The sequence below is a fragment of the Rattus norvegicus genome, chromosome 2 (genome assembly GCF_036323735.1).
Source record: "Rattus norvegicus strain BN/NHsdMcwi chromosome 2, GRCr8, whole genome shotgun sequence".
NCBI lineage: Eukaryota > Metazoa > Chordata > Mammalia > Rodentia > Muridae > Rattus > Rattus norvegicus.
In genome coordinates, this window is record NC_086020.1 from 24,646,384 (window position 1) to 24,668,041 (window position 21,658).

The 21,658-nt window shown below is 41.1% G+C and overlaps 1 protein-coding gene across 49 annotated transcripts in view; it reads left to right on the plus strand.

The window, feature by feature from the left end:
• Window positions 1-21,658, plus strand: part of Ssbp2 (single-stranded DNA binding protein 2) — a 288,275-nt gene that overhangs the window by 260,890 nt on the left and 5,727 nt on the right. For 25 of the 49 annotated variants that reach the window (XM_039103448.2, XM_063282003.1, XM_039103428.2 and 22 more), the window contains 5 exons: window positions 1,331-1,385; window positions 5,695-5,765; window positions 7,255-7,336; window positions 9,328-9,356; window positions 13,152-13,250. In XM_039103448.2, the coding sequence (XP_038959376.1) occupies window positions 1,331-1,385; window positions 5,695-5,765; window positions 7,255-7,336; window positions 9,328-9,356; window positions 13,152-13,250 (336 nt within the window). The remainder of the gene's footprint in view (window positions 1-1,330; window positions 1,386-5,694; window positions 5,766-7,254; window positions 7,337-9,327; window positions 9,357-13,151; window positions 13,251-21,658) is intronic. The other 24 variants (XM_063282020.1, XM_063282022.1, XM_039103427.2 and 21 more) reach the window with 2 other exon arrangements.

Here is a 21,658-nt window from a genome sequence, read left to right on the forward strand (position 1 = left end):
GGACCTTTTAGGTTTTTTTTTCTATTCCTAGAAATTTAAAAAAGCTATTTCCTTGCTAGCATCTATTACATGTTATCTTTTCTCATTAATTCGTGTAAACCTGAAGCCAAATTACCAGGTTTTGGACCACCTCTTTTAACGTCACAACGACCCTTGGCCATTGCCTCTCTTATGTCCCTCGTTACCAAAGAACACCATAAGGGATAATTTATTTTACAAAACTTAAGAGAAAATATTAACAGAAGATAAAATGGTAAACTAGGAAGCCGTTCCGAGGGTGATTTGCAGAGGTTATGTGCAGTGAGTGTGCTGAACTTGGGAATGCAAGTCAGTGAGCAGTTCAGCTACAGAAAGACTATCCATTACCCTAGAGAGAAGCAGGGCCGCTCCGGCCTGCGCTCTCAGTACTCAGCGTTCTTCTAAGCTAGTCAAGCCAGAGTTCTGTATGAAACAACAGAAAAGGGAAGGAAGAGAAAAGGAAAAAATAGGATAAAACTTTCTTAAAGTCACTTAATAAGCCTGATAAAGTCTTATTAAAGAATATACATTTATTTTAAAAGAAACTTTATTGTTTACTTAATGGGAAATGCATACATTATTTGAAGTAACTGCTAGGTTGTATGTATACGCTCAAAAGAAAAGTAAATATTTAAGTCTCTGGAGAGCTAATTTTATGCATGGAGCTCCTAAAAAAAACTCTAAGACTCGCTGCCTAGATGATGCATTTAGTTGTCAGAATTAACTGCACCTCTGCCTCCTGCCTGGTGCAGCTGGCTGTGGGGTTGCAGCCTCCGGAGCATTGGTCAGGGCGAGGAGTGCATCCCATTTCCCACGGAAGTGGAGCTGCTGTGTCCTGTTGCTCCTCAGGCTGACAGAGAACAGAAACAGCATTAGTGAGTCGGTCACACCTAGTGGGGTCTCCTAGGAGTCTTCTGTGAACGTCTTTACAGTTTTAGTAAGTGCCAGTGACACAGAGTGTAAGGAAATTATAGCAAAATACACAGGAAGTATTCGTATTTTGTTGCTTTGTAAAGCCCTGTTAAGTAATTTCTGCTTAACCTCATTATAGGTGATGGGATTAAGTCATGAGTAATAAGCCAGTGTCACAGGTTCATTGTTTTTGTAAACTTGTCAAGACAGTCTCAACATAGTTAAGCTAAATTATGTTTTGCATAATATTGAGATGATTGTGCATCAAGAAAATGAACTACAGAGGAAATATAGTTGCTTTGTTTTTGAATTTGGGTGACTATAGAGAGAACTGTAACCTTTTCCTTATGTTGTTTAATGAAATGCTTTATTTTTACTAAACTTCTGTGTGGTTATTTAGGGTCCTCCAGGAGGTGGAGGACCACCAGGAACACCCATCATGCCTAGTCCAGCAGGTATGTAATTCAGACTAGCTACATGGACTTTTGACTCCTAGGATAAAACCACAGAGTACAGGAATTGTTTTTTTAATAAACTTACGAATTTTCATTTTCTCAGCATGATCAAAAAGAGTAGGGGGAGCAAGTAGAAAGAAGTCTAGTTCTTAAACAGCATTGGTGCTGTCAAGCATTTAGAGATTTCATCTTGTATGAATAATGGAGTTAGTATGAGCACTGTTTTGATTTACATGAATTGCCCAGTTATTAACTTACTAAAAGTCCCTGAAAACTGAAAAGAATTCATATCCCCACCACGCTCAGAAAAAAAGTCTACAGGAGTAAAACTTTAAAAGGCATTAACCTGTTAGGTTATCAACTGACCCCGCTCACATATCTGTTATCTGACTAAGCATGGATATGTTTACAGTACTGTTTACTCTACATGTCTAGGAGTTTATTAGTTAACAAAGCCATAATAATTTAACACAATTCTTTCAAGTAGCATTAGCATTTCTTTTTTCCCCTCTTGAGAATTTCAAACAAAATATTAGTTTAAAGACTAATGAATGGAATTTAAATTGTCAAAGATCTATCAAATTATATAGAACATGTATCAAAGGCTATTAGATGGCTCTTAAGAGTTGACTCTATAACCCTAATACTATAAATGACTCAAGGTATAATCCAGGATATTTATATGAGGATGTTCATTTACTCTTCTCAGTCGCTAAACAAACTAATTTTCATTCCTATCCTAACATTAGTGAAATGATTAAATTCCAAATAAAGTTAAGGCTTTCACTTTCTTGGTAATAAAATAGATGAGAAATATTTATAATTGAAAATAATTTTAGCATGGCTCACTGTAAAGTCAAATGTTCTTAATTACTTAGAATTAACTCTAAGATATACAGAAGTATAAAAACCTTTATTAGTAATAATGCCAGTAAATAATTTCCTATCTTATAATTTTTATTTAAAACCAACTTTGGTAATACAAAATGTTACCTTAACTTTGCTGGTTTCTCTCTATCTATAAACATGTCATCTCTATTTTTAAACTGTCTACATTGAAAATGGAGCAGATTCCATCAAAGAGGAAGTCATATGAACTAATCTTCTCCCCTGCAGTCATTCTCACTTTGCGAAGTTAAGGTGTAATTTAGAAGGTGGCGTGGGATTGGTGTTCATGTCACTATAGACGAGGGCCCAGCTCCCAGCAGGCGATAAGTAACCTGACGACCTTTCCACCTGGCCAGCCTCGTGGGCGTACTTTCGTAGACTCAGCCTTTGACAGTGAGCTGGTCCTCAGCCCCAAGGTACACTTTATTGTAAGAATCAGGCATTACCTAGAACACTGTCCTTACTCCTCTTGATGATTTTCTATCTTTTGGATGAAATTATATTTTAATTAGTCTTAGTGATAAATTCATCTCTTGCATATTTAAATTTGTAATTCATTTTTTTCTTTCACCAAAAGTAAAGATAAAATCCATTTTAAGTTTTCATATATTTAAAAAGAAATCAAAAATTTTTCTAAAATATAATAGAACTTTTTAGACAGATTAAATGCTAATTTGTTGTTTGAGACACACAAGGGAAGTAAGACATAGTCCCTTTCCTTCTGATGACCTCTTGATAGCCAGTTGTGGGCAGAACGGAAGACTTAACAGAGCATTAGCTGATGAAGCAAGCCACATTGCATTGGTTGGAGAGCATGTATAATCAGAAACCTCAGGGGAAACGAGTATTAGAATAGCATCTGAGGGGCCAGTGAGATGGCTCTGTGGTTAAGAACAATGACTGCTCTTCCAGAGGTCCTGAGTTCAGTTTTCATAAGCACATGGTAACGCAAGACCACCTATAGAGGAATCTGATGCCCTCTTCTGGCATGCAGGTGTTCTTGCAGACAGACCACTCATTTAAATATATATGTAAGTGGACATTAGCCCAAAAGCTCAAATTACCCAAGATATAATCCACAGATCACATGAAGCTCAAGAAGAAGGACGACCAAAGTGCAGTTGCTTCGGTCCTTCTTAAAAGAAGAAATAAAAATATTCATAGGAGGAGATACGGAGACAAAATTTGGAACAGAGACTGAAGGAATGGCCATTCAGAGACTGCCCCACCTGGGGATCCAGCCTATACATACATACATACATACACACACACACACACACACACACACACACACACACACACACACACACATACACACACACACAGTCACCAAAATTAGACAATATTGCTGATGCCAAGAGGTACATGCTGACAGGAACATGAGAGGCTCTGCCAGAGCCTGACAAATACAGAGGTGAATTCTTGCAGCCAACCACTGAACTGAGAACTGGGTCCCCATTGGAGAAGTTAGAGAAAGGATTGAAGCAGCTGAAGGGGTTTGTAACCCCATAAGAACAACAATACCAACCAACCAGAGCTCCCAGGGACTAAACCACCACCCAAGAGTACACATGAACAGACCCATGGCTCCAGCTGCATATGTAGCAGAGGATGGCCTTGTTGGGTACCAATGGGAAGAGAAGTCATGGTCCTGCCAAGGAAGGACCCCCAGTGCAGGGGAATGTCAGGGCAGGAAGTGGGGTGTGGTTGGGGAGGGGAAACACACTCATAGAAGGGGGAGGAGGGATGAGATGGGGGCTTATGGACGGGAGACCAGGAAAGGGGATAACATTTGAAATGTAAATTAAAAATGCCCAATAAAAATATAAATATATTTTTAAAGAGAGAAAAGAAATAGCATTTGGAATGAGTCTTGGTGTCTAGTGACTAGACGTTTAGTAGGTGACAGCAGACGAGAAGAGGTTCAGCAGTAAAAATGAAGGCGGGCAAGGCTGGTGGCAGGCAAGAAGGAATAAGTGACCTGACTGACACAGCAGAAATGTTTCATAAATAACAACATGAACAAGTTAGAGCCACAAGGTAGGTTGGGACCTCACTTTGTATTCAGAACCAAGGTCAGTGCGAGGGACTGCATAGAATACTGTGCAGTGTTCTACTCTACAAGTCAAATCCAGCAGAGCGTGCCAGCACACACCTTTAATCCCGGCACTTGGGAGGCAGAGACAGGTGGGTCTTTATGAATTTGAGACCATCTGGGTCCACAAGGTGAGTTCCAGGACAGCCAGGTAACATCATGCGACCCTGTCTCAAACATGAAATCTAGCCCCAAGACTCATAGATCACTGTTAATAAGTGATCAGTGAATAATGTCTCACTCACTCTAAGTGGCACACACTGAAGTCACAGGCCACTGAGGTCTAATGAGTGGTTTCACAGAGGGGCAGAAACAGTAGATACCTCTACCTAGGCCACTCCTATGAGAAAGCATATGTTTGCCCTCTCGGATCAGTACAGAATGCAGCTTCCAGGTACTTCCAAGTATCAGAGCTACTGTTCCACAGCTAAGTAAACTATAACTAAGAAAATGGAAAACCGTGCTTCATGACCGATGCTTCTTCAATGTAAAGTAATTTACTTTGACTCCAGGTTTACTTCAAAAATATATGTGGGCATTTAATTAGAATTTGCTAGTCGGCATGAAGTCTAAGTTTTAGAATAGTGTAAAAGCTTGCATATATTTATACAGAATATATGCAGTTAATAAAAGGACTAAAATAAGTTATCAAAAAGTTTTTGAAATTCAACTGTCATCATTCATGTCTGTAACTTAGTACTCAGGAGACTGAGATAGGAGGATTACTGTGAACTCAGGGCTAGCCTGGTCTACCAAGTGAGTTCCAGGCCAGCCAAAGCTGTAAAATGAGAGGATCTCTAAAGGGAGAGAAAACATAGTAGAGGAATCTGGCTTCGACTTTAAGCAAGATAGTTTCTTTTTCTTGTCTTGTTGTAATCTCACTTTTGAAATTAAGTCAGTATATTATACCAATTTTATCTTAAAATTCAATGTTCTTTTTTATAGGAAAGCTAAGAAAATTCTGGAAATCAGAAGCTACTAAATATGAAGTTTTAAAATTGTCTGATGTGTATATATGTTGTCATTTATGGAGTGAAAATTAATCCATGTTTTATGAAAGAAAATATTGCACTGCTTGTTTTTAAAGTAATATTCAGTTGACCTAAATTACTGAAATAATTATACATCTCATCATGTTTGTAATTTATGACTTTAGAACACTAAAGTCTGGGTCAGAAATGACTGCCAAGTATTTGTTTCCAAACATTAGTAGTGACTGTCAGGTGCGTATCTAGCTGTCAGTTTCTGTATATGCCAGGATTGCCTGTGATTATTGTTTTGTGATGGCTTCAGTAGAGATATTAATTAGGTCATGTTTTGTTTCAGATTCAACCAATTCGGGAGACAACATGTATACTTTAATGAATGCAGTACCTCCTGGGCCTAACAGACCTAATGTAAATATAAGTTTTAAATGTTTTTGTACTACCATATATAATGATCCAAATAAATACAAATGTCATGGGTTATACAGGGTAGCTAAAATTGAAAAAAGTCAGCAAATACATTTTTGTGTTAAGGTAATTAAAACTTACATGTGTCTAGTCTTAGAGTCTTTTAAAATATTAAATTCCTTTTACAGTTACAGAGGCAGAGAAAAGAGTAGAACATAGCACATTCGAGGCTGTTGGGCTCACAGTCTAACTTCTCAGCCTCGCCCTAAAAGAACTAAGGAACACAGTCATCTTCTCACTCATTGGTGGTGGGGATATATCGTGTGTGTGTGTGTGTGTGTGTGTGTGTGTGTGTGTGTGTGTGCGCACGCGCGCGCGCGCGCGCGCGCGTGCTGTCCGAAACCACTTGTAACCGCCTCTCCTCTCCATCTACTGTGGGAATCCTGGGATTGAGCTGAGGTTCTCAGGTGTGGTAGAAACTCTGCTTCCTCACAGGAGCAGAAGACTCTGTGTTTGCACAGAACTGGTGGCAGCCTTGTCTGAACAGTTTCCCCCTAAGCCACCCAGCCTGCCTGCCTGTCTTTCTGCCTCCCTCTTTCCCAGCTCCTCCTTTTCCTTTCCCCTACTCCCTCCCCACCTTTCTTGGTTAATGTGCTCTGGTGCTGAGGGCTAGTATGCTTCCTAACCATCCCTACTCTAGTTACCACCCTGTAGTCAGTACTGCACCCCATATGTAATGGAATATGGTTTTAATTTGGGAACATTTAAAAGGAAATGCTGACTTCAGTAGGCTTACCTTCACACCTGAGGTGATAACAGACCACTTGCCTTAGGATGGGGCATGGAATCATTCCAGAGGAGTCAGGAAAGGAAAGGGAGCTGACCTGGAACATCCCATCACAACCCTACTACCCCAGCATGTCTGCTCACAACTGCTTACTGCTAAGATTTTACTTGAAAAGAAATAGTCTCGATGCCTTAAACGTGTGACCAGAGCTGCTGCGGAGTGTCTGCTCTAAGCTGGCATGGTGCACATAATGTCAGCTCCAAGTATGCAAACATGTTTAACCTGCAGGATGGAATTGCCCCCGTGCCCGTTCAGACAATGGTGTATTCCCTTCTAAGGAAGCCCTGATACAGGCGTCATGGTTCAACCAAAATGTTCTTTGTAATAAGCCGGTACCACCTGAGGCTTCTCAAGAGCTGCACCAGGAGAATAGGAGGAAGTCTCTCGAGGTGGAATGCTGATCTTCGCGTCAGTATACGCTTTCCATATTTCTTCCCCTGAGAGAAAAAAAGTGGACAGAAAAATTAACCTTAGCATCCACAACAGAGATGAGAGAGGTGGGGAAGGCGGTTAAAGAAACCACAGCCTACACGTGTATCGTGGAGTCTCCAAACCTTGGGATAACCAGGGCAATCTCTGCAATGTTAATAAATAATGTTAAAGTCATTTTCCATGTAGTCACAATTACCTTCTTCATTTTAAAAGCAGTTTCCAATGGGCCCTGGATCAGATGGTCCCATGGGTGGATTAGGAGGAATGGAGTCCCACCACATGAACGGCTCTTTAGGTAAGGCTCGGCCTTTTCATTAGATAGATAGAATGAACTCAGAATAAAGTGTTAATTTTATTCCATGGGTATTGTGGACTGCAAAGCTCTTCTGTATCATCAGAATGGACGTATAACCCATAGTGTATGGGTTATGAGAACTGGGGAACACTTGAAAATCAGGAGTGTGAGAGAGAGTTGTTCTGTGCAGTGTGCCCCATGAGTATCAATACCAACCTGTGAAGGCGTAAGTGTCTTGTGGCCAGAGGAGTTCTGTTCTTTTGCTCAGCATGTACAGTGCTGCCTAGAGCAGAGGGCTTCTCTGTCCTCCCACAGGGGATTTATCTCCAAACTGTAAAGATAATATCAGGGAAACTAGCTATTATGATAATTCCTTAGTTTTGTTGTGTATTTTAATGTTTGCCTCATTTTAAAATAGTAACCAGCTTTGATAATACTAATAATTCCGTTATGATCTGTACCTGCCTTCAGGATAGAGCCAAGATCACGTGTACCAGCAGATAGCAGTGTGCTTCATGTATGATGCATTGTTAGTGTATGGAGCCAAGTATCTGTAAGGTGAACAAAATATCTGCAATGACGAGACCTAGAGAAGTAAAACAAACCGACTAGGCCTCTTAGCACACGGTGTTCCTGGGCAGCAGGTATAAGAGCGATGTGCTTGTGGTCATAAGCTAGTCTGAAGGCTGACAGTGGGCCAGAGCTGTCAGAGGGCTTTCATTCCTGTTACACAAGTAGGCTCATGTAATTCTGCTCATCTGGGCTGTCCTTCCCCATACTCAAGGTCAGCAACCTGCCCCCATGTCTCTGAAAGTCTGTATTAACTCGTTTCAGAAATTATTTACAATACATTGTTAAGCTTTTGTGCTTTTAATGGCCCATATTTAATCTTCCTAGACTTCAAAGTTTGGGTTCATTTTTTTGTTGTTGTTGACATGAATGGTCTGATTATGGTGGCAATTATATGTACCAATAGGCCATATAATTATTTGATTTAAAGTTAGAATTTAGCATTCAAATCCTCAGGCACACTGCCACATACCTGTGTACAGCAGGCACACCTAAGTTTACTGGCTACCATAATGGATGTCACAGAGAAACAGCCATCTTCCCACAATGCTCAGTTGGACAGCACCATCATAGAATTTGATTTTTCAGTGCATTACCAAACATGCTACCCTCAATCTGTCAACTTGGAGAATTAGTGGAAAAAGAGAGTGTTTGGTCATAGTTAGAAACTTTGGCTACATCATTACTAGATTCAAACATCCAAAAGTTTCCACAATGGTTGACAACTAGTTTGTTACTTTCTACAGTGAACACTATTATAATTATTATCATGTAACAGTAGAGCACTGTGCATAGGGTATGGAACAATGACCTTTTTACTCACAAGGAAGCCATGCTAGCCCTTCATGTCAATTATGCTGCTATTAAAATGTTACAGCATTTTACAATAAGATTAATTGTTAAGAATAAAATAGTTTAAAATAAAACTGATATTGTGACAAAGTTAGGATTATTAATTATTAGGTGTATAATTTTATTACCTATGTCTCTCAAGAATCAAAATTAAAATGTGGCACATCTTTTAAGGTATGTTTAGTTTCTGTTGTGTATATGGAGAGCTATCTCTAATATTAATGAAATGCTTTCTAATATTTGGTTTAGAATGTGGTTTACAGTATTGTCAGATACTCCTAGAAATGTCTGTCTTAAATTTTATCAACTTTACAATATCATTTTTATTATACGATACAGATGTGTATATATTATATGAACACTACAGTGTTTGAACTAGGCCAGGCATGTGGGTGGTCCCTCTAAGGATCTCCGAGGGGTCTGTAGTCCTGCCCCTGCTCTGCTGTTGGGACCCAGGGATAGGAGCAGCGGCTGGCTCCGGGCTGTCAGTGGTAGCTCCCGCCCCTTCAGCGGTTTCCACTGTACACGCTGTCTATCTAACGATGGTCATCTTCTCATACTTTGCTCAGGCTCAGGAGACATGGACAGTATTTCCAAGGTGAGTATGTGTTCTCTGTTTTGGAACTCTAACGTTACTAAATGAGGGTTTCTAATATTGTTCTTCAATATAAATGTTGAACATAGAACTTCAGATTTGATCACTTAGCAATTAAAATACGAATATATAAAATGTTTGAGAAAGAAAATGTGATAACCCATTTAATCATGTTCTGATGCTACCTAGTGAGCTACCCTGACAGTTTGGATGATCTTTTGAAAAGCTGTAAAAGTTTGCCAAGTATCTCCAGAGATGTGACAATAGATCCTTTGGGTAGGCTGGCTGTTTGTGGAGTAAGGACACTGCATTTGTATGTCCACTTGATCCTGCCGGCCATCGTTAGACAGTACTTGATAAGAAGGCATTCTTCTAGTCCTCAGAACAGTAGGAAAGGAATTAGAAGGAAATTATATTAACTCATGTGGAAAAGTAAATGTGTCTGCATTTTTCCTCCTTCAACTATTTGAATGCATAAAATTAATCTTTTTGTAAGATGATTTACATATTTTTAAAGAGTAACTTCTAAATAGATCATAATGAAATTAAAGTAGTTCTCTGAGAGTCAAGTATATTTAGCATGTTTGATGAGAATTAAAATTAGCTAACACTAAAATGACTGAAGTTTGCTGTAGATCAGTAAGTAGGACAACTATGCTTTTATGTCACTAATATTTGTATAATGATTTAAAGTTCCTGGCACCACAAAAAATATAATAAAATAAGATTACCTGAGCTGTAAAACAGTTCAGTCTAAGACTTCAGGCCTAAAATATTCTAAACTGCAGCTTTGACATTGGACCTGAGGAGTTTGGTTACCAAGCTGTACAATTTCTACAGACACTTGAATGAACAGGTTTTTAGCAAACACTAACTGACCTCTGTGAGAAGTGCTGTCTATAAGGTCTGTTTTCAAAGCAAGAGTTCAAAAGCAAGCATCGTTCTCCATCATTCTCCATCTTCACGTGGTTTCTACCCACACAGGACTCCATTCACTTTAGACGGTGTACCAAGGCCTCATGCTGAGCTCCGATGCCAAAGATAAACACACATAAGACCACACACACACACGCGCGCACACAGACACACACACACACACACACACACACACACACACACGTGTGTACTCCATGAAACTGAACAGGCCAAACTGGAAAAAGTTTCAAAAGTTTGGGTCAAGTTTTGAGGATAGAAGAAACAATAAATTGCTAATTAAGGGAGTATTTTTTAAAAAAAAATTGTTAGATAAAAATTGAAGACTGCAGTGGTAGAGCGCTTACCTAGGAAGCGCAAGGCCCTGGGTTCGGTCCCCAGCTCCGAAAAAAAGAACCAAAAAAAAAAAAAAAAATTGAAGACTGGCCAGTAAAATGACTCACCAGGTAAAGACACTTGGAGTGCAAGTCTAGAAACCTGATTTCTGCCCCCAGACCTCAAGTAAAGGCAGAATGAGAGGAGTCCTTGAGGTTGTATCTAACCCCGTTTTACATATACAATGTGAATTTCTTCCAAACCTAGAGAAAGGGTAAGCGGAAATGAATAGAATCCCTTTGCTAAGGGATCAGTAAAATCTGAATTATATTTTAAAGTCGAATCTTAGATTAGAAATAACACAGTAATGTGCCAATACTCTGAAATAAAAACTGTCACCAACATGATTAAAACAGCTAAAAACAGTCTTTTCCTAAGTTCTGTCATGCTCCCCTCCCCAGATGATGTGTCCACTCACCGATCCTGAGTGGTTTGGAATTCCAGTCTGAGAGGCCAGGTACCCTTTGCCTGCATTTTCCTCCAGTCAGTGTGATTCTGAACAGCTCAGTTTCTTTTTAACAAATGGGTTTAAAGATCTGATACTGACTTCACTTATGTAGTATTTGATTAAAATTCCTTTCAGCTTACTTATAGATCCTCTACCTTAAAAACAGAAGCAAAAACATGAGTTTGAGCCTCCATGCTATGAAGACATGGCATGGAAAGTAGAAATAGTAACTTGGACTTGATGTTTTTAACTTTAGATAACAAAGCAGTGCCTGGGATCTAGGGTAGAGCATTTGCCTGGCATATGCAAGGCTGTAGATTCAAGTGCCAGCACAAAAATACTAATTATTAACTGATTAATTAAAATAAAACCAACATGCTTAAAGTTCACTAAACTTTTAGAATTAAAAAAGTGTGAAAAAACACAGCAGAGATCGAAGTCACCCGAGTGCTAGGAGGAAGTCTGCACACAGAGTAAGTATCTCAGTTACTCCTCAGTGGCTGTGACAGTCACCACCAAAAAGGTAGCATATGGAAGGAGGTGTTTAATTTGGGACCCCAGTGGTGTGCCTCCTCCAACAAGCCTACACCTCCTTATTCTCTGTAAGCAAACCTTCCACCACCTGGGAACCTAGTATTCAAATCTGTGAGCCTATGGGACATGCTCACTCAGACCACCACAGTCAGCAATATCATTCCTGGAAAGCACAGTTTACTATTTAATTACCAGTTCTAGTAATTAATGAATCTAAAATAATGAATCTAAAAAATTTTTAAAGGAAATAAAGTTGTCGGGTTTACTTCAAAGTACAGTTGCCTTTCTTTATTCGTGGGTAGCTAACGTTTTCAGAGGGAAAACTTATAAGAAATGATGGCGTTCTCATTCTCTGCGGAAGTCTAGTTCTGAAGCATATAGAGCTCCTCTGGTCTCCAGAGCTCACTCTGAGATCCTCCCTGCATGGGGCTCAGTCAGACAAGTTACGAGCTGCATTCATGCCAGCAGTCTGCCTGCCTCTGCTTACGGATTGGCCATATTGTTAAAGCAAATGTTATTTTAGGAACTCATTCATAAAACTCTAATGTTTGTGATAGAACTTGCTGTAGTAAATCAAAAAATGTTCTAAGTATTTTTTTAATTCCAAACAGAAATATAAGCCATATGGTTCAGAGCAAAATAATCTTTAAAAAAAATCTTTCTTTCATTTAAAAATAAGTGTTTCATCCGAATTTTTTAAACTCGATTAATTATAACTTGAAATACTCCTTGAGTCTCCATTACAGGGCTCTATAAACATGATGTAAATGTCATTCTGCATTTCCTATTGGCATATCATACATAGTTTAAAGCGTACTGTAATGATAAGGCAAGCAAACTTAAACAGGTCTTTCCAAAGGCCCCGCTAACTGTGAGGACCGCTGATCGCAGCTGCTCTGTCTTGGAGACCCTGCACGGGAACTGTCCTGCTAAACTAGTAGTGAGGGGCATCGACAGCAGTCTGCTGTCTTTCTGAAAGCACACAGTTTTCCAGGCCTATGGTGTCTGTCTTTCTGAATGACCTTCCTTTCTTCCTTATGACTCACATAAAATAATCTCTAATATGCACAGAGAATTAAAGGGAAATATCTATCACAGCAATGACCTTTCAAAGTTGGATTAGTAAAATTACTAAGGGAGTGATCATCCACCGTGCCTTATCCACGAGTAGGCTCTCCTCATCAGCCTCCTGCTAGGAGACTTTGTTTTTACGTAAGTTCTTGAAAACCTATAAACTGAGGATGAGGAATTGAATAAACATTGATTCTCGGAGTAATAGTCACCATTATTTCAGGGTTTTTCTTGTTTTCAAACTTTGATGTGCAAAATTTTACCACTTGTTCTGGTCCACAGTGTGACCTAGAGTGTGAGGAAGAGGCCGGGTCAGCAGCACGTTTTGTCCTCAGAGTGGTGCTGCTGCTGCTGCCCGTTCAGAGTTTGAAACTCTACAGTGCACGAGGGAGATGAAGATCTTCTACAGTGACTTCTCTTTTGAATCTTATTTACAGAATTCTCCCAATAATATGAGCTTGAGTAACCAGCCGGGCACTCCAAGGGATGATGGCGAAATGGGGGGCAATTTCCTAAATCCCTTTCAGAGTGAAAGTGTAAGTATCCCCTGACCATGTCACTGTGCACAGGTAGTCTTGAGCTCTCCTATCAGAACACATGTTCAGTTACATGTATACATGTTATTGATGTTTAGAGGGTGTTCAGTATGTAGATCTTCTAAAAGTCAAAAGAATCTTCAAATGCAATTTTATGCAATCACCATAATACCGATTTTCCTGTAGAGACCATCCATTGTCATGAATCAAACGAAAAGCACATTACCTCTTTAATGTGCCCTACCTTCCAGCAAAATGTGAGGGCACTGCAAAGTCAGATCTGTTCTTGATTTTGTCATAGACAGACATGACAATAGTCTACATGTGTTGTGACTTTGATGAAGTGAAGGTCACATTGGTGGTCTGTCAGCCTGAGCCCAAAGCCTGTGGCATTTTTAAAGTGCTATTGTAGGGTTCTAGGTTATCTCCATAGATGTGTACAGGACAAAAGTGAAGTTACATACTTCATTTGTTTATTTGGCAAACAGCTTATAATGATTTATATGTGGCAGGGCAGTATGCTAGACACTGGAGGACACAGAACAAGATACTGCTATTCTCCAGGAGTTACTATGTAATGAAATAACATTTACCTTTGATTTCACTCCAGAAACACTCAAGGAATTCTTTCAACTTTCCTAGAGCCCCTCAAAACTCAGAATTTGGGGGAGTGAGGATGTGGGTAGGGGGTTGAAAAGGGCTAGTTAAGGATTTCAGGGGCTGCTCTGAGCTGGGACCACTGAGCTGGATTATAGAACAACATGTTGCAGAGCCCAAGTGAGCTTTATCGGCATAGGACCCATGGATCTGTCAGATGACAAAAGGCACGCGGGTCCTGCTTGCTACCATGCTGCCTGACTCAGCCTGTACCAGAGATTGACCCATGCCTAACAGTGGCCTACTTTAGTGCAGAGTGACTCCAACATGGAGTCCAGGGCTGGATGTTCCGTGGATTCCTTTGCTTCTTGGTTTCAACCTATAGTCTCCACTGGAAATGATGTGCCCCTGCATGTAGGCTATAAAAAAAGGTGTTTTTTCCTGCTCTCTAATTTGCTTTATTTATATGATTGGTGAGGGCAGGGAAGGTAGATAAAATTACACGAGATAGCCTAGACACCAGTGAGTAAGCAGGAAAAATCAGGAGGTAGTACACACTTTCGGCCACACATGAAATTACAACAGTTATTTATTTTAGAACCTTGATCTTTGGTTTGCCTCAGGAATGTGGACAAGTCAGTCATTTTCAATGTTTATTTTATCTAATAAAACACATTTATCTCCTTTTGTTTAATTCTTTCAGCAGTAATGTAATTTAATGAGGTATATACAAGTCAATTCAGTTCACTTACTGTGTTGTTTGCAAAGTTTTAGATTAAGAAACAAAGTATTCCAGAGTGAGGAGGATAGCATGTATGTCCTCAGGAGTACAGGTCTAGTAACACATGTTCACAGATAGGACCATCTCTTGGATTAACATGTATGCATTCTATAGTACACTGTTGGCAGCAAAGGGGTGAAGTAAACTGTGGATCAAAAATAGAGCATGTATGTAATGGATACCACTCCATTAACAACTCTGACCAAACTCGAGGACAGTGTGTTAAAAGACATAAAAAGCACAAAAAGTCAGCACCGAGTGGCTCACTCACACAGAATCCGCTCAGATGCTGGTCATGATGGGCTCCTTAGATGTTCCGCTTGCAGCCTTAGGGATGTAGGTGTAAAACAGACACACAAATGCACAAATCAAGCACGTACTAGTAATAAAACATAAAGAAATGCATTTTAAAACAGTTCTTTGATGTGTACTTATGTTTACAATTGATTAAACATGTAATTTTATCTTTCTTCCTTGTCCTCATCAATCATATAAATAAAGCAAATTAGAGAGCAGAAAAAAAAACCTTTTTTTTTTTTATAGCCAACATGCAGAGTCAGCATCATTTCCAGTGGAGACTATAGGTTGAAACCAAGAAGCAAAGGAATCCACAGAACATCCATATCTAATAAAATGAATGTGTGTGTGGTGTGTGTATGGGGGGGATGAATGAATGAATGAATGAATGAATGAATGAATATTTGCGTGTTCTTTGTGTAGTTCTGACTTGCCTGGAACTTGTATTTGGACTAGGCTGGCCTTGAACTCACAGAAATCTTTCTGCCTTTGCCTCCCAAGTGCTGTCTTTGTCAGAGTTGAATGGTTTGTATTTTATAGTCAGAAACATAAAGACGTATTTCCCATACACATGTGATAAAAGCTGGTATATGCTTAGGACCATCTCATAAATGGTCGGAAGTCTGTCAAAAACCAAACAAAGGTCCATTTAGTCATTTTATTAGCAACCTAAGGTCACCAACTCAAGCAGAAATTTTTAAAATTAGACATTCTCACATGGTAATTACTATCCTAACATACACTAATTTGACACTTGAATGACTAGAGGAAATATTTTTGTTTTCCATAGTCAAGTTACTGTGTGAAACTTGTATATGTGGCAAAAACAGTTCAAAATACACAACACCGTACCCTGCACTGGGCTGCTGTGACAGCCGAAGCTTCCCAGTGCACCCGCCTGAGCGAGGGCTGCCAGAGCTGCTGGCATCCATGACACCTTTGCTTTTGAATTTGCATTTATTTTTGGTTATTGTGTATTCAGAACAAATTTTACTCTTGCTTAAATCCCCCCCCCCTGCATTTGGGTACATGGTCCCACCTGAAGTCACATCCACAGTTGGTGCAGCTGTGAGTTACAAGAAGCTGGAGCCCAGTGGGATGGATCAGGAAAGGCAGGGCTGTGGAGAGACATGAAGAAGGGAGCTGCAGAGTGCAGAGACGATGATGACGTACCGTGTCTTTCACAAAGGCCAAAAGGAAGAACTTTATTGTTTGTACTACGAAAAAAATGGCATTATTTAAGGATATAGGTGTGGTTAGCCCTGTTTGAACATTCTCCAACATAGCATCACAATATCACGTGGTAGCATAAGTAACTTGTATCACTTTTTAAATTAAAATATTTTTAAATAAATGCTGGGGTTGGCATAAATTGGATATTTCTAAGATAAGAGGTATTAGGGATTAAAAGTAAACTTTTGAAAGTTCCACGTGACTTTAACTAAGTGCATGGACAAGAGGCGTCCTCCCCTCCCCTTCATATTCATCAGAACTCCTGTTTTTCGCCCTTAGAAAGGGGACACAAATGCAGAAAGCCCGTCAAGGAGAGCAGAGAAGCAGAGAGCAGAAAGTAAATACCCACCTCACCCTTAAATCCCAGCAGAAGAGCCAGCTGCCTGCATGATTGAACACTTAGGGTGGGAGGGGCTGAGAGCAGCTAGATGAATGGACACTTGGAGTGGGAGGGGCTGAGAACAGCTGGAAGAATGGACACTTGGAGTGGGAGGAGCTGGGAGCAGCTGGATGAATGGACACTTGGAGTGGGAGGGGCTGAGAACAGCTGGAAGAATGGGCACTTGGAGTGGGAGGAGCTGAGAGCAGCTGGATGAATGGACACTTGGAGTGGGAGGGGCTGAGAACAGCTGGAAGAATGGGCACTTGGAGTGGGAGGAGCTGAGAGCAGCTGGATGAATGGGCACTTGGAGTGGGAGGAGCTGAGAGCAGCTGGATGAATGGGCACTTGGAGTGGGAGGGGCTGAGAGCAGCTGGATGAATGGACACTTGAAGTGGGAGGGGCTGAGAGCATCTGGTTTTCTCATCTCCTGGCCCATCTCCTGGCCAGGCTGCCCTGAACTCAGAAGGAGCTTCAAACTACAGGGCAGAGTTGAAAACAAGGCTTTCTATGGCTCCTCCTTCCCTTTCCTGCTCTAGCAGGAGAGTTCCCAAAAGGGAAATGAGCTGATAACAGCCAAAGACACTGCCTCCTCTTCCTGGTTGATGGTTGGAGACTGAGCACAGTGGGTTGGGACAAGGGCGATTGATGGCTAACACAGTCTAGAGAACACATGTACTCAATCCTGCTGGCTACTTGGTCCTCTGGTCTGTCTAGTAAGGCGAGTTCACTTAACTGCAGCTGGTGTCTTTGTTATTTATCTGTGGCTTGCTTTAATTTACCACGGTTTTTACAAGAATTTTATACATGTATATATGTTAGATCAAATCTGTCTCCCCAATCCCTCCCCTCCAATTCTTTGCTGTCCCCAGCCCCACTTTCCCCTGACAGTTCCATGTGCTCTGTTGTGGAGTTCCTTGACTGCACTTCCTGTTGCCTGTATGTGAATGTCTCCACACTTTTTTAATATGTATTTTAAAGTAGACCAAGAAGGGAATAGAGAGGAAGATAGACAAAATTCTGTGCTGACAAGCACAGGGTTTAAGGACATGGTAGAATGAGGTCTCTCCAGTGACTCTATTTGTACAGTATCTGAGAAAATAGTGAACCCAAAGATCCCAGTTTGAATGTTCACAGTCTGGATTTTAAGGCGTAGAGCTTGTGTGCTTAGCAGCTTGAGGCTGCTACTCTTGCCCCAGAGGTTAAACTAAAAGGCCAGAGGAAACAACTGTTCAGTGCTCACTGTATACTAGATAGTAACCCACGCACTCCCGACATGCTACTTGATTTAATTACATCAAAACAACATGCCAAAATCCACAAAGCTAGCACTGCAAACACAATCGGCAGGGTCAAATGAACAAGACTCCTTCATTCAAGACACAAAGCTGCCCCCTAGTGTTCACATGCTGTAAATACTTGCTTTACATGGTGCAGAAACAAAAACAGCTCAAAAGACATGAGAGCAGTTGGATTAATTTGAAGAATGTTTTCCTATGGCCTTAGTCTATTATCAGATTAGCAGGTGTGCTGTTAGGACCACAATATTCAACAGTGACATGCTGACTGACAGACCTCCCAACTTGCGTGCCCTGTCCACTGCTGCTACTGTTAGGAAACTTTAAGTGGTCACAGAAACATTAAGTTACTTCATGTTGTATTCAGAGGAGTGCAACTACTCCTTATTTCTCATTAAGAAAAAAAATATTTATAGAAACCAAGATTTAGAAAGTGGTGTGATCTAAAGTATTCTTCCAGCAAATTTAACGACTATGTCTAACGGATTTCGTAGAACATTAATTAGGTGATAAGAAGGAAAAGACTCTACACGTTCATGTTAGGACCTGCTATCTCAAAGTATACTTTAAGAAACAGATAAAATAGGTATATGTTTAAAATAATAGCTTCAGTTCTACTTTTTTTCAACACAGAGTGCTGTCAATAACTACAGGGACCATTTTATCCTCCTAGGAGAGAGAGCCAGACTAACTGCATAGTCCCAGACAGTAGGACCTGACTTCACAGCACTGTAGTACAAACCATACAGTGTGTCACTGTGTATCAGTGCAGCACAGCGCACACACTAACGTGAGTCCACACCATACACCAGGAGACTGTCTCTCACTGTGGCAGCCATTCAGCACTCATCCCTCTCTTCTGGGAAAATGTGAACCACGTCGTCAGTACTCGGAAGATGGTGATTCCTGGAAACGCTCCTTTTTGCTGCCATTCTGGGAGCTTTCCTAGAATTTATAATTCCCTTCCATTTCATTTTCTTAAAACTGTTTCAGTAACAGAAACTGGCAGTGAGCAATCTCCAGCCTTACAGGAACATGAGACATGGCCAGGGATGCCCCGGCAGGAGTGCCTCCCGTCAGTCTGTGCCAGAGACAGTGCCTGTCGCTCTGCAGTTGTGCGTGCCACTCAGTACATCTACCTAACTAGGTTCTAGTAAACTCTGCGTTTTATTTCTCGGAGCTGGTTCCTGACCCTCGGTTTCTCTACACCTAATATTTTTCCTTCAGTTTCTTTCATAGGCAAAGTGACTTCTTCTAACTTCCTGATATATCAACAATGTTTTTCTTTCCTGTAAGTTTTCTCAAGACATTTTATATAAAATTCATTTTTATATATTTTATTCATTTTAACAAAGACTCGTGCAGCTAGAAAACACCTGACAACAGAGTAAGAATGTGTGTATCATTAGGTAACATATCTTAGAATGAAAAGGATCTTCCAGTTTTCCCTAACATCATGTGATATATGAGTGAGCTGGAATGATACTTAGGAAGAAAGGACTCTAGAATGCAGAAAATCCAAATTGCCCAGACTGCACAGTCAGGTTGTCTGCAGTTTAGCCCAGGAGCATTTCCTGTGGGGCTCTGCAGGAAGCCATCCTACCTCCCGGCTTCAGTCATTGACACAGCACCACTCTGCAAGCCATTTATTCTGAAATAATGCCAGTGATCTAGCAACACTAAACACACGGAACTTTACTTCAGAACTTCCAGTCTCCGTTTCAAGGACTTAGAAGCCACATACTTGGCACCTGATGTGCTGGCCAGGATGGAGTAGAGTTCTATCAGCACAGGCCCAGCCAGACCACACACGCCTGTCCCTGTCCTCAGATCAGCTTCAGGGCTGTGGGAAGCATGGCAAATGTCTCTGCCTACTTTGCTGTAGAGGCGCACCCTCATCTTTTCTTTTTTTTAAATGATGTATGTATGCATGTATGTATTTATTTTTTTTTAAATATTTATTTATTATCATATACAAGCACACTGTAAGCTGTCTTCAGACACACCAGAAAAGGGTGATTCCCATTACAGATGGTTGTGAGCCACTATGTGGTTGCTGGGATTTGAACTCAGGATATTTATTTTTTATAAGCACACTGTCGCTGTCCTCAGACACACCAGAGGAGGGCATCAGATCCCATTACAGATGGTTGTGAGCCACCATGTGGTTGCTGGGAATTGAACTCAGGACCTCTGGAAGAGCAGTCAGTGCTCTTAACCACTGAGCCGTCTCTCCAGCCCCATCATCTTTTCTTCCTGCTTGTTCTTGTCTCTGAATATCACTGTATTCTGTACTTTATATGTAACTGTATATAGTTCTAGTGTGTGACTGATGTTTAGTCCAAGGCTGCGAGTAAGAAGTTGCAGCTGAAGTCACTGGTGACGTGAAGCCTCGTCACCCTGCCATAGAGTCGGGTGCTGAAGTCACCGGTGACGTGAAGCCTTGTCGCACTGCCGTGGAGTTGGGTGCACACACTCCAGCCAGGGAACCCCTTATGTATGATGGGTGGTGCTCTTATTTTGAGTTGGTTTTTTCATCCTGCCTTGTTTTTCTGAGTTGAATGCATTCTTATTCTCTGAGATTATAATACAGTTACATCATTTCCCTCTGCCCTTTCTTCTTCCTGCCCAGTGCTCCCTACTGTCCAACACAGGAGTCAGGTAAACCACCTAACTTAGCTTCCTTCTTCTAAAACAGCTCAAGGCTATTCACTGACAAACAGATTCTTCTTGGTATAGCCAGTGTTAAAGACTGAGCAGCACCCCTGTGACCCAGCCACCCTTTTCTAGCCTCACCCCCTCCCCCATGGCATTCTCTGCAATCCCTGCGAACAGTGCATTTGGTTTAGAGGGCCAGCCGGGCCCTCTCAGTGCGCTCACGGGGAGCTCCTCGTACTGCAGCTCCTCTGAACCTCGGCCTGTGCCCTCGTCCCTCCCAGCCTCCTGGGATCGTCCGCTTTCCCCTTTCTACCAACGTTCTAAAAGGTTATGTCCCACTGACCACTTAGCCACAGGTCTCTATTGGATTCCCCAGTGTGGAGCCCAACCTTTGGACTGTACCCGTCTCTCATCCTGAGACATTATCATTATATAACATTAAATCCTTGGAAGTGCTTTTTGCAGGCTTTCCATCAAACTAAAATATTGCAGGGTCCATGTGTTTACTTTGATCTAGAAGCCATTTTCATTTGGAGACTGTTAGCATTTGCAAGAGGCGTCATCTCTATTTAGATGATCTAGAGCTGTGCTGTGCTCAGGGACGGCCTCAGCCAAGTGATTTGTCAACTGCATCATATTGTTAGGCTGAGTTGTGTGCACTAGACTGAGCTGGAGTCCTGGCCGCCATATGTGTGTGTGTGTGTGTGTGTGTGTGTGTGTGTGTGTGTGTGTGTGTGCGCGCGCGCGCGTGTGCGCGCATGTGTGGCTTCTGTGTTAACACATCAGAGCATCTGGTGTTTTCACAGACTCAGCAGAGCTGCTCAGACCTCCTTACATGACTGTTCACTGAGCACTTTCTGTGTGTTGAATCGTGTACATAGTTGAAGGATTTTATATTGAGTCCTCCCCAGACTTGATATTGTCAGAAAGGCTGTTATAAAAGGGAACAAACTAAAGGAGAGTTCAGGGAAGTCCCCCACTCACTTGGCTATTTTTTAGCAAAGGCTAGGCCTCAGACTTCTTCACTGTGATGCATCCTTGAACTTAAGTTGCCCAGATTGTTACAACTGTCTTCAAACCCCTTGGAAGGAGAGTCTGAGGACTGGATAATGATCTAGGTAGGTCCTGGGAAATGATTAATTAGGCTTTGTAGAGGAAATAATAT